The sequence below is a fragment of the Heloderma suspectum genome, chromosome 8 (assembly GCF_057233095.1).
Source record: "Heloderma suspectum isolate Gila_16-S chromosome 8, 16-S_ref, whole genome shotgun sequence".
In the NCBI taxonomy this organism is placed as follows: domain Eukaryota; kingdom Metazoa; phylum Chordata; class Lepidosauria; order Squamata; family Helodermatidae; genus Heloderma; species Heloderma suspectum.
Window position 1 is genome coordinate 42,135,918 of NC_139465.1, and position 12,126 is coordinate 42,148,043.

The 12,126-nt window shown below is 47.3% G+C and overlaps 1 protein-coding gene across 2 annotated transcripts in view; it reads right to left on the bottom strand.

The window, feature by feature from the left end:
* Window positions 1-1,318: 1,318 nt before the first annotated feature.
* The window catches only part of PLLP (plasmolipin), a 36,204-nt gene continuing 25,396 nt past the window's right edge, over window positions 1,319-12,126 (bottom strand). For both annotated transcript variants that reach the window (XM_084812144.1, XM_084812145.1), the window contains exons 3-4: window positions 6,887-7,009; window positions 1,319-2,841 (exon numbers count right to left, since the gene is read on the bottom strand). In XM_084812144.1, coding sequence (XP_084668270.1) covers window positions 2,722-2,841; window positions 6,887-7,009 — 243 coding nt within the window. In that variant the 3' untranslated portion in view covers window positions 1,319-2,721. The remainder of the gene's footprint in view (window positions 2,842-6,886; window positions 7,010-12,126) is intronic.

Genomic DNA, 12,126 nt, shown 5'->3' on the forward strand with positions numbered 1-12,126 from the left:
TTAATTTCGATCCAGGCTCTACGGATTTTTAGATGTCCCTATGGTACTGAATAGTCTAAAAAAAATCCTTGGAGGACTACAAAGGAAGCATCATGTTTGTAATGGCAAAGGCAACTCCTGCTATCCAGAGCCTCGGTGTGAAGGCTGGCGTTACTTTTTGTAGTGTGTTAATGCATGTCTTGTATTGAGGTTTTGAAGCCATGTGGAGACACTAAAAATAACTATTGTTTTGTGTTGGATTAAACAATTAAATTGAAAATAATCCTCTTTGGGGTGTATAAATGCAGAACGTAGCAGATAGCTGAGCCTAACCTTGCAGTCGTGTTTGCACATTTGCACTTGTTCAGTGGAGTTGAAACAGCCCCTAGTTCTTTACCATTCCATTATCATTACGTCTGTATATTTTTTTATCCAAGAATAATGTGGCTTTTGATTCTGCTCCCATAGGGAACTTCTGAGTTAACTGCTCTGTATGCTAGTATTCTGAAGTAATTGTTCCTCATTTTTAGCAGTCCCCCTGCCCCACTGTAGTCAGGGGGCAGTGTTTCTTCTACACTGGGTTGGAAGTCTTCAATCCTACAACAATGGACGGCAGGTATTCTACAGGGAGGGAACATCAAAGCTGCAGTTTTTGAAATATCCTCTTCTAGGCAAATACTAAAGGAGCAGTAACTGCCTTCCACTGCAGCTAGTTGCTCTTCTGCCAGTAAATGGAGATCACCGTTCCCTTTGTAGTGTAAGGTGGTACCTATGAAGGAAGCACTACATTTGGGGGGAGGGGAGAAGCAAGAGGGGACAACCCTCACGCTTAATTTGGCCTTCTCCAGCCTGGCATCCTCCAAATGTGTTTGGGGAGGGCTGCTCAGCATCATGGAACAGCTAGGTTTGAGGGTGGGTCTGGGTCTAGTCAGTGCTGGGATGGGAGATGGCCTGGCACTTCCATCTCTGCTGCCTTGCGTTCTACCAGGGAAGAGAGGCAGGGTGTGAGACATGCCATCATATAAAGCTAGCTAGCTCCCCTGGTATGCTTGGAACTCTTCGTTGCCAAGTCCTATTCTGCCTTAGGAAGCCAGGCTGTCAGTCCCCCTGCAGCATAAGGACTAGAAACTTCCTTTCTGCCTGCCTAACCACAGAATGAAAGCTGACTTTCTCAGGGTGCTGAATTCCATGCTAGGTGGGGGATGATGCACTTGCATGGTGCGATCAAGATGCCCACACTCCTACCGTGGTGCTATCTAAAATGATTAAGAAGGAGGGAGACTGACATTCCCTGCTGATTCATATTAAAGGAGCAAGCTGCCAGTGACACTATCATCTCTGAGAGAGATTTAGATTTTTTTTTAATTTAAAACATTTTTTTAGAAACAAAATACTTGCTGTGTTCTTGTATCAGAAGCATCCCTGCTACTATGAAACATAATGAGTTAATCATTATACATTATTTACACAGCAGCTGCAAGTGGCTGGCGTAAGAGGAGGCTGCAGAGTTTGCATTTTAGTTGATTTTAGTTCTGGTGAGATGTACTGGCTTGGCCATCCCTGGAAACAGGCACCCTCTGGGCTGGTTCGCACATGCATGTTCATCTCTCGACAACTGCACGAGCGAGTGGACCATCCCATTTCAAGCACCACAAAGAGAACATTCATATCACCTTAAAACACAATGCCTTTTCAGGGTAATCGGCCATCAAGTGATGTAAACGCATGTGTGGAACAGGCCTGTGGAGTGTCAAATTAGAGATCTGCACATGTGGATACATGCCACCCATGCTAGACCAATTGCCCAGATGCAGTGGTTTTCAGTAATCCGTTCATATTAAGGTTGGGGTCCCCAATGTGGTGCCCCATGGAAACCTCTTGGTGCCCACAAGGCTCCCTGCCCCTCCTGATTTTTATTGTATTTCTTAAGATTTTTTTAAACTGATAGGCTGCCATGCTGCAAAATGAAGTGCTGCCCTCCAGCAACCATCTTTATCTGGGTTCATAAGAGTGGCTTTGTGTTTTGGAACTCAGACCTTACCTCTGCCTTATACTTAAGATTCTTGGGAAAGTGTCTTTTAGTCTCGAGTTTGCCTTCTGGGAAATGGGTGTCCTGCGATTGGTTATGCAGCCATCTTAGGAATAGGCAAGCCTCACCCCTATGGCAGCCACTTTGTGAGAGTACCCACAACACACTTTCAACACTGCAAATGTATCCACTGATGCAAAAAGGATGGGGAACCCTCTATTAAGGGTGGGGTTCACACGTACATTTCCATCACCGATTACAGTACAGGGCACAAGCCCCATCTAAAACATGTAAAAACCCCTCCCTCGAAAAGCACTGTGTTAAAGGTAGTATGAGACACCATGACATTTCTAGCTGTGGTGTGAAATCTGTGCTGACCCAGCACAAACCAGGAATCGTGGGTTTGCAAACCAGCACTAGGTCATCGTTTGCCGGCCTTGCAAGATGTCCTGTCTTCATGGCTCAGCCGCACCATAGCCAATCTGCCAAGGATGCTGATTAGTGCAAGGCAGGGGGCAAGCACTAAACCAGCTATATAGGTGGCATTAAAACAGCAGGGGCCATGCTAAAAGCTGGGGCCAGGAATATGTTTCAGGCTGTACTAGGTCTGAAAGGGGCGGGAGGATGGGGGGGAGAGAACTAAGCACCCAGAGGCCCCAATAGCCACAGAGCCACCCAGTCAATCCACGCTGATTCAAAATGGCCCACAGTTTTCAGGCATGATTAGAAAACGTTGCCTGGCTGGTTGCTGCATTGCTTCCATATCCTCTCCAGGCTCGGATGCTGAGGCAGGCGCTGACCCCATAGCCAATCATCACCAGGCATGCGAAGAACTGCAAAGACAGGAGGGGGGTGCCGTTAGTGCATCGGGAGCTAGAGCAGCCTTCGCCAACCTGGCGCCCTCCAGCTGTATGGGACTGCACTGGCCGTGCTGGCTAAGAATGATAGGAGATGTAGTCCAACACATTTGGAGGATGCTGGCTGTGGAGTGGTGGACATTGTAGTCTAGCACGCATGGAGAGCACCAGTTTGGGGAAGGCGGCGTTGTAGGCTAACACTTAAGACAGTACCCTTCCAGTGGATCTGGAACCTCAGACCCCACAGTTATGGATATAAAAGTACGAAGGTTAGAGTGTTGAAGCCTGTGGGAAAAGACTGTCTGGCTTGTTTTTACTGATTTTAGGTCAGCCGCTCTGGGACCTTTTTCAGCTGAAGGGTGGGGTAAAAATATTTCAAATACATGGAAGAAGAAAATGCGGAAGACCCAGCATTTCTTTGGGAGATTTCCAGTGCGCCCTGTAGAGGCAACTCACTTTTCAGTTTCAAATCTCAGTGCAAAGTGGGCTGCCTTTTCATCCCTGCAGGCATCTGGAGCAGGAATGTAAAGGAAATGGCAACTTGGCAATGAGCCCTGTCCACAGATCTCTCATGTTCATTCACTGGATCATACTAATAGGTGCTGAGAGAGTGGGGAAGCCTTTCAAAACATCCAACCCAATGGTTTTTCATAAGGTAACAAAAGATGGCGCTCAGCTAGGGATATATGAGAAATTTGTTCGTTTGTTTTTTACCCAAATTTGCCCAGTTTGTACCTCCCAGGATCGGACACAGACACAAACGCAGTCTGTGGTCAAAGTCCATACATATCTGAGCTTGCGATGTGATTCGCAAGACAAAAAACGAACAGAAAAATTGTGTACTTTTGTAAAATACACACAAACATGCTTTAATCAATGGAAGAAAATGCATACGTTTCAGAAATGCCAAATTGATGTGTACAAATTGGGGAAATGTGCACTGAAATATGCACAAATTTTCATGCAAAAAAGGGGAGGGAGCTCATAATCTGATATGGACATATGTCAGAATGAGCTTTGAGGTGGAATTCAGAGAACATCAGCAAGCTCATATTTTGCTGGTTCATGCATCGCTAATTAAGGCCAAGCACAACCAACCCAAAACTGGTCCTCAGTACAACAACATTTAAGAACCACTGTTACTGCAACAGCACTTCACTCTTGATGGTAGAACCAGGCTATTGTAAGACCCTGAATCACAAATGGACCTGCATTCAATACGAGCCGGTAATTTTCAACACAAAGTCAATCTGTTGCCAAAACAACAGTGACAACTTAAAACTGACTTCAGCAGAAACTTCGGGCCAGACAGGGATCTTGGAATCTGACTGGAACTACTGGGTCTGGGTCTACTGGAAAGTTGCCTCAAGTAAACATCTGCCTGGCACCCACCAGATGTTTTTGTCTTCCAATTCCAATCAGCTCCAGCCAAGCATGGCCAATGGTCAGGAATGCTGGAAGCTACAGCCCAAAACATCTGAAGGGCACCAGGTTGGGGAAGGTTGAAATAGATGCAACTTCTTTTCTTACTTATGGATCATGTTTATGTAGCTTGGAAAGTTGACTGGGGTGATTTTGTGACAACATGGAATGTTTAAGTCTTGGAAGAAATAGTACATTTTAACCTCAGCATTGTCAGAGACTAAATCCTCTGAATAATCTAAGCAAGCTGATCTCTCTGGCTTTGCCCCTCCACAAGGATGCAACCTGAGGACCCTAGACTGTGGAAATGTACCTTGTCTAATGAGAACATCCCTAAAGGTTAAATGGCCTTTAGGGAACAGAGGAGCCCCACATAAGCCTCATCATGCTGGTGGCTGGCACTGGAGTAGGGAGTTGTGTGTGGGGAAAGAGGAGGATATAATGTATGATGTAGCTTCAGCTGTTTTCCCAGTTACTGAGTATTAGCTCATTGCTGGCACTGCAAGCTCTGAATGAGGACACAAAATGATGCCCTAGAAAGCAAGCCCCGTTTAAAAAAAAAGATGGCAAGGGGAGAAGAGGCAATCTGGGTTACAGACCATCTTGGAACAATAGAAGAAAACAGTGTGCTCTATTTGGGGCTGATCTTGAGACTGATCCAGATACTGCAGCTAATGCAGAATTTAGCAGCTGGGTTGCTGCGTGGGGCAGCCTCTCGTGAGCATGGTTCACTTTTGCTCCGACAGCTGCACTGGCTGCCAATATATTACCAGGCCAGGTTCAAGGTGATGTTATTGAGATATGCTGCCCTAAAGGGCTTGGGACCAGGCTATTTGAGAGTGCACCTTACGAACATGAAAAGAGCCATGCTGGATCACTCCAAGGGTCCATCTAGTCCAGCATTCTTCTCACACAGTGGCCAACCAGCTGCCCACGGGAAACCCACAAGCAGGACACAAGTGCAACAGCACCCTCCCACCCATGTTCCCCAGCAACTGGTACCCATAGGCATTCCACCTCCGATATTGGAGGCAGCACATCACCATCAGGACTAGTGGCCATTGATAGCCTTCTCCCCCAGGAATTTGTCTCCTTTTTAAAGCCATCAAAATTGGCGGCCATTACTACATGTTGTGGTAGTGAATTCCATAGCTTAACTATGTGCTGTGTGAAGAAGCCCTTCCTTTGATCTGTCCTGAATCTCTCACTAATCAGCTTCATGGGATGCCCCCCCCCCCATTGGCTTCTAGTATTATGAGGAAGAAAATTTTCTCCCTATCCACATTCCCCACACCATGCATAACTTCATAAACCTCTGTCACGTCTCCCGACCCTCCTTTTTTCCAAGCTAAACAATCCCAGCTGTTGTAACCTTCCCTCATAGGGGAGATGCTCCAGCCCTTGATCATTTTACTTGCCCTTTTCTGCACTTTTTCCAGCTCTCCAATATCTTTTTCATTTTTAAGGTGCGGTGACCAGAACTGTACACAGTATTCCAAGTGTGGTCACACCATAGATCTGTGTGAAGGCAGTATGATATTGGCAGTGTGAAATCTAGCCTTCTCCCAGGTCAACCTGCCCGTTCGCCAAGATCCACAGATCAGGCCCTCCTGCTTGCCCCATTGCCTGCATGTGTACCTCTGACAGCAACCAGGGGGAGGGCGTTATCTGCAGTGCTTCCCCCCCACCTTTGGAATTCTCCCCACTGCAGTGCGCCAGGCGCTGCCCTTGGTGGTGTTTAGGCAGCTGCTAGATAAGAAAACTGATCTGTCTGTATATCCTGGCAGCTGCTGATTTTAACACCTACCTAGTAGCTTCTCTTTACTGTTTTTATCTTTGTGTTTTATTTTAATGCGTTTTGTACACCATCCTGTGTGATTTGTTAATGATGGGCAGCATATAAATATTTTAAATAAATAATAAATGGGCAGGGTCTCCATGCTATTTAGCAGGGTCCAGCAGATCTGATGTGACTGGTGGGTGACCTGTGGCCCACCCTTAACTGGGAACAGCTTGCCTTTTCATTTCGTTTATTCAATTTATTCGGCGCCTTTCTCTAAAAAAAAGACTCAAGCAAGGGTTAAAAACATACTTTGCATTAAAAGAATTTTTAGAAACTAAAAACAATTACCACTGATTGATTGTTTGCATTTCTATCCCACCTTTTTTCCTCTTGCAAGGAACCCAAGGCAGCTTACATTATCCTCCTCCTCTCCATTTTATCCTCACAACAACAACCCTGTGAGGTAGGTTGGGCTGAGAGTCTGTGACTGGCCCAAAGTCACCCAGTGAGCTTCCGTGGCTGAGTGGGGACTAGAACCCAGATCTCCCAGCTCCCCGTCCAACACTCTGATCACTACACCACACTGACAAGCAATCAAGACCCAGTAAAATAACTAGATCAAGAAGCCCCTTCATATGCTGACCAATGCCTGGGAGTGGAGGGAAGTCTTAACCAGGTGCTGAAAAGACAACAATGTTGGCACCAGGCTGATCTCACTGAGGAGGGTATTCCACACTCGGGGCCACTACCAACAAGGCCCTCTCTTCTGCATTTTCACTGAGCACAGCAGGGAGGTGAGAAGAAACTGTTACCTACCGATGCAGAGGCTCTCCTGTTGTAGTCCGGTGAATGTGGCCAGGAGTAAGGCTCGACGGACGCAGCACTCGTTATGAAAGCCGTTGCATACAAGACAGTCGCTGCAACATTGAATACTACTAGCTGGGGAAAAAGAGAAGGACGGTCTTGGGGAGAGTTCTACAAAGCTGCATGGGACCTCATGCTGGAGAAGACACAGTGGACTTTTGCCCGCAGCATGAACCCCATGTCACAACTTGCCTTACTTGTGCAAGCTGAATCTCAAGTCTTGCCCCTCCCCCATATATATATTTTTATAATATATATTTTAGAGTTTATCTATATCTATATCTATATGTATCTCACACATCACAAACATTTTGAAACAAGTTGAAAACTGCTGAAGAAATTGGAAAGGGGGAGGTAAGTTTGACCTAGCTGGTTCTAGCCAATAGACACCAATCATAGCTGGATGTTCCCAGAGATGTTGGGAAATTGCAGAACCCTTTCCCCCCGCAAGACCGTGCTCCAGGAGTTTTAGGATGCAAATCCATTTCCAGAACACTGAAGGTGCTTCCAGAACACCTCTGCCACTTTTTAATGGTTACATCTGTCTTCACCCTAAGCAGGCGTTGGCATGGGTTTGCAGTAACTACACAGCCATCCTCTGACCCCCTACCTTCACCCCTCAAAGGCTAAAGCCAGTTTACGTGGTCTCAACAGCATCATTTCCAAGAGTCAGAAGTCATAAGCAGTGATGAGGCCTTGTTTGGAACACACTGTGTTCAAGGAGGTGCAAGCAATATGGTTAAAATATTAGAATGCAAATTTCGGGAGAATTGGTTGATGAGAACTTGTATGCTTATCCTAGGGAAAAGAAGGATTTAGCAATCTTCCCCCACCTGGTGCCCTCCAGGGACTGGATCCAGATTTATGCTGGATCAACTGCGCTGGTGGAAGTGGACTTCCTCATCCCCTCCTTCCAATGGCATCCCCTCCACCCGCCTGAAAACGCGACACAGAGTCAGGAGACCCTGATAAATTGAGGGGTGGGGAATCCCCCAAAATTGGGTGAAGGGATCTTCCGTGAATGGAGCACTTTCTCTCATGGAGGGCAGACCCTGGATCCAACCCCGGGTTTATTCTGTAATCCTATACTCGTCTACCCAGACGTACTTCCCATTGCATTCAATGAGACTTACTTCCAGGGGAATGTGTACAGGATTGCAGCCTTAGTCTGCATCCAACCCCAGATGTGCTGACTGCAAATGGCCATGGCTGGGGAATGCGATTGAGGGCGCCATCCTATGGGACTGCTGCCTGCGAGGCAGAAGCCTCCAATCTCAGAGGCTTCCAAGTATCCGATGCCCTGCCAGGTTGCTGCCCACAGTCAGGGCCGGGGGACCACTGGAGGTGATTTTCGCCTCCCCATCCTTTTAAATTTTCCCCTCTAGCTTCAGCCCATCTAGTGGAGGTGCACTATCAGGGTCGGAGCATGAGAGGCCATCGGATTGTTCGTACTCTGGCCTCTCCCCTCCCTTCTACTCCTACCAGAGCACTCCCTTTTTGACCTCTACAAGGTCTTCTGTGGCCGCGTTTGTGACTTCGGAAAGCAGCCAACACAGTTCTTTCTGCAGCGGCTGCAAGGGGGAGCAGACAGGGGGAAAGCTCAGACTGTGTAGTCCCCCTCCCGAAGTCACAGGGGTGTCTACAGCAGGGGTCGCCAACCTTTTTGGACCCATGGACACACTTGGGAATTTGAGAAACTGCTGTGGGCACCACCACAAAATGGCTCCCTTGGGCCAAATTCTATTTCAGAGACGCTCTCGGAGGGGGGTCACATTAGAGTGGGAGCTGGGCTGAAGGCATAAGAGGGTGGGGCCAAAGACAAAAAGGGGCAGGCCCAAAAGTAGCAGCGTATTTTATCTTAAAGCTCTTTCAACCTGTAAGCAAGCCTTAAGAGAGGCATTCCAACCATTTACAACGGGGTGGGGGACGCTATACATATGCCAGGCAAACTACCAGATGACCGGCAGTTGGAGGAAAGGGGGTGGGGCCAGCAGGAGGGGGCGTAGCTGTCCAGGGAACCCCACAGGGCCAGATTGGGACCTCAAGAGGTCCAAATTTAGCCCATGAGCCTGAGCTTCTGCATCCCAGCTTCAAACTGTAATGCCAGCTTTGCACCACAGCTAATCAGCACACAGAAAATCAGCCTTTCTATTAAGTCTGGCTTCACCCCTTACTGCTCTAGGAAAGGAAAGGAAAGGAAAGGAAAGGAAAGGAAAGGAAAGGAAAGGAAAGGAAAGGAAAGGAAAGGAAAGGAAAGGAAAGGAAAGGAAAGGTGCTCTAAGAAAGCACATGCAATCCCTTAGAAGTGAGCCCCCGTGGATGTGCCCTTTGGCGGATCCGTTCCTGGCCAATGAATGAAATTAGGATGTCATGTTCTCTGGCCCAAATGAGTGCATGCTTCACTAATTTGTGCAGAAGCAACCACAAGAGATGCCCTTTAGATTTTGGAACTCTGGCAACAGTTTATGCTTAGATGGCCGTAAGAATTCTAGTCCTACTAGTCATGAAAGCATAACAATGAAAGCACTGTTCCTTTCCCTGTCTGCCTTCTGGGCTGGCACAATGCAAGCAGAAAGGCGAGGTGCCGCTTTGCTGATCCATGGCAGCAGGGAAGGGACTTGCTGAACTGCTGCAAAAGTGAGCACTTTTATAACTATTTTGCACGGAACTCAGCTATGTTTAAGTCCCTGCTGGCAGATGCAACATGAACCCACTTCTGGTAGTGTAACATTGCAAGTTCTGCATAGGTTCATTTTTTCAAAATCATCCTCCTCATCATCTGATTGTCTAATTCAGGGGTAGGCAACCTGGGGCAGTATCCAACGGTGTCATTGCGCAAACTCGAATAGCGCTAGTGAAGCTGCGCCAAATCTTTCTGCTGCACAAGTGGTTGCCCATTACGCTCGCACAACTGGTTGTGTGAGCAGCTGTGCAACCGGTGGCACAATTCCATTGCACAACTCTGTTGTGCAGCGGGACTACGCAACTCTGTTGTGCGGCGGGATTACGCAACTCATGCAACTTTGTTGAGCAATCCCATTTCACAGCCCAGTTGCACAATGGGTTGCACGAGCGTAGTGTGCAACTGCACTTGCACAAACGTAACTTCAGTTGGATTCTCCTCTTGCCCATTGTTCAGAACCTAGTTGCTGCTAGCATAACGTCATTTGCGCTAACAGAATGACAAAGTGAGATACTGCCCCTGGTGCCCTCCAGATGGTTTGGACCACAATTCCCATCAGGCTCAGCCAGCATGGCGAATTGTCAGGGATTATGGCAGGTGTGGTCCAAAACAATTGGAGGGCACAGGGCTGCCTTCTCCTGGTCTAACTACAAGGTTGGAAATACATTTAATTCTTAAGTGCACACCAAAGTAGTAATTAAAGACTGTTTTCCAATGACCGAAAGAGCACTCAAAGCGGCTGAGATCATAAACTCACAATAAAAACCAGAACACAACTAACAGCACAATCCACTGCAGGCTTACTCCAACGGAAGTCCCTGTGGGGCTGTTCACGCAACACTCTAGCCCACACTCAGTAGTTGAGTGTTGGTTGTTGTTGAACCGTGGGTTAGCGTGTTGTCTGAACGCAGCATGTTTTCAGCAGGGTGGCTAGTTAACCATGTAGTGTGGCTTGTTAACCTCCCTGCACAACCCAACAACAAACCATGGATTCTCAAGGTGGCTTGTTCAAGAAAAATAAGCCATACTACATGGTGAACAAGCTACCCTGCAGAAAAAGTCCTGCAGAGACAACACACTAACCCACAGTTCAACGAACAACCCACAGCTCCACCACTGAGTGTGGGTTAGTGTGTTGTGCGAACCCTATCAATGAGTTTACTCCCCAGGCAGTATGTATAGGACTGCAACCTAAAACCAGGAAAACAGACAAAATCCTACCACTACTTCATTTGTGGAAATGGTCGTGGAGACCCTGTTCGCCATGGTGGCTTGCTTTAATCGGCGGGGCATGCCAGCCACCATTAGCCGAATTACCAGCCTGAGCTGGCTTGTCATGTCGTCCGAACCCAGGCAGCATGGCTTGTGTGTGTAGAAAACAACCCTCAAATAACCCCTGGCCTGGACAGGTAATTAGGTAAATGGTGGCTGGCACAAACCGCTGATTAAAGCAAGCCACTGTGACTTATTTGATCATGTGAACTGGCCCACTGTCTTCTCTTTCACTCAGCAGAGCTTTTTGACGTAGGTGTGGTGTACATATTTGCAATATTAATCACAGACAAGTTAGAGACTGCATGGTAAAAACCTATCCTTAGGTACACTTTTTGTTGTTGTTCAGTCATTCAGTCGTGTCCGACTCTTCGTGACCCCATGGACCATAGCACGCCAGGCCTTCCTGTCCTGCGCTCTCTCCCAGAGCATGCGCAAGTTCATATTCATTGCGTCGGTGATGCTATCTAGCCATCTCATCCTCTGCCATCCCCTTCTCCTTTTGCCTTCAGTCTTTCCCAGCATCAGGGTCTTTTCCAGGGAGTTTTCTCTTCGCATTAGGTGGCCAAAAGATTTGAGCTTCAGCTTCAGTATCAGTCCTTCCAATGAGCACTCGGGGTTGATTTCCTTCAGGATTGACTGATTTGAACTCCTTGCAGTCCAGGGGACTCGTAAGAGTCTTCTCCAGCACCACAGTTCGAAAGCATCAATTCTTCGGCGCTCAGCCTTCCTTATAGTCCAGCTCTCACAGCCATACGTTACTACTGGGAAAACCATTGCTTTGATTAGACAGACCTTTGTTGGCAAGGTGATGTCTCTGCTTCTTACTATGCTGTCTAGGTTTGCCATAGCTTTCCTCCCAAGGAGCAAGCGTCTTTTAATTTCATGGCTACAGTCACCGTCTGCGGTGATCTTGGAGCCCAAGAAAGTAAAATCTGTCACTGCTTCCATTTCTTCCCCTTCTATATGCCAGGAAGTGATGGGGCCAGATGCCATGATCTTAGTTTTTTTAATGTTGAGTTTCAAACCAGCTTTTGCACTCTCCTCTTTCACCCTCAACAAGAGGCTCTTTAGATCCTCTTCGCTTTCTGCCATTAGGGTGGTATCATCTGCATATCGGAGGTTGTTGATAATTCTCCTGGCAATCTTAATTCCGATTCATCCAACCCCGCGTTTCTCATGATGTACTCTGCATATAAGTTAAATAAGCAGGGCGACAATATGCAGCCTTGTCGTA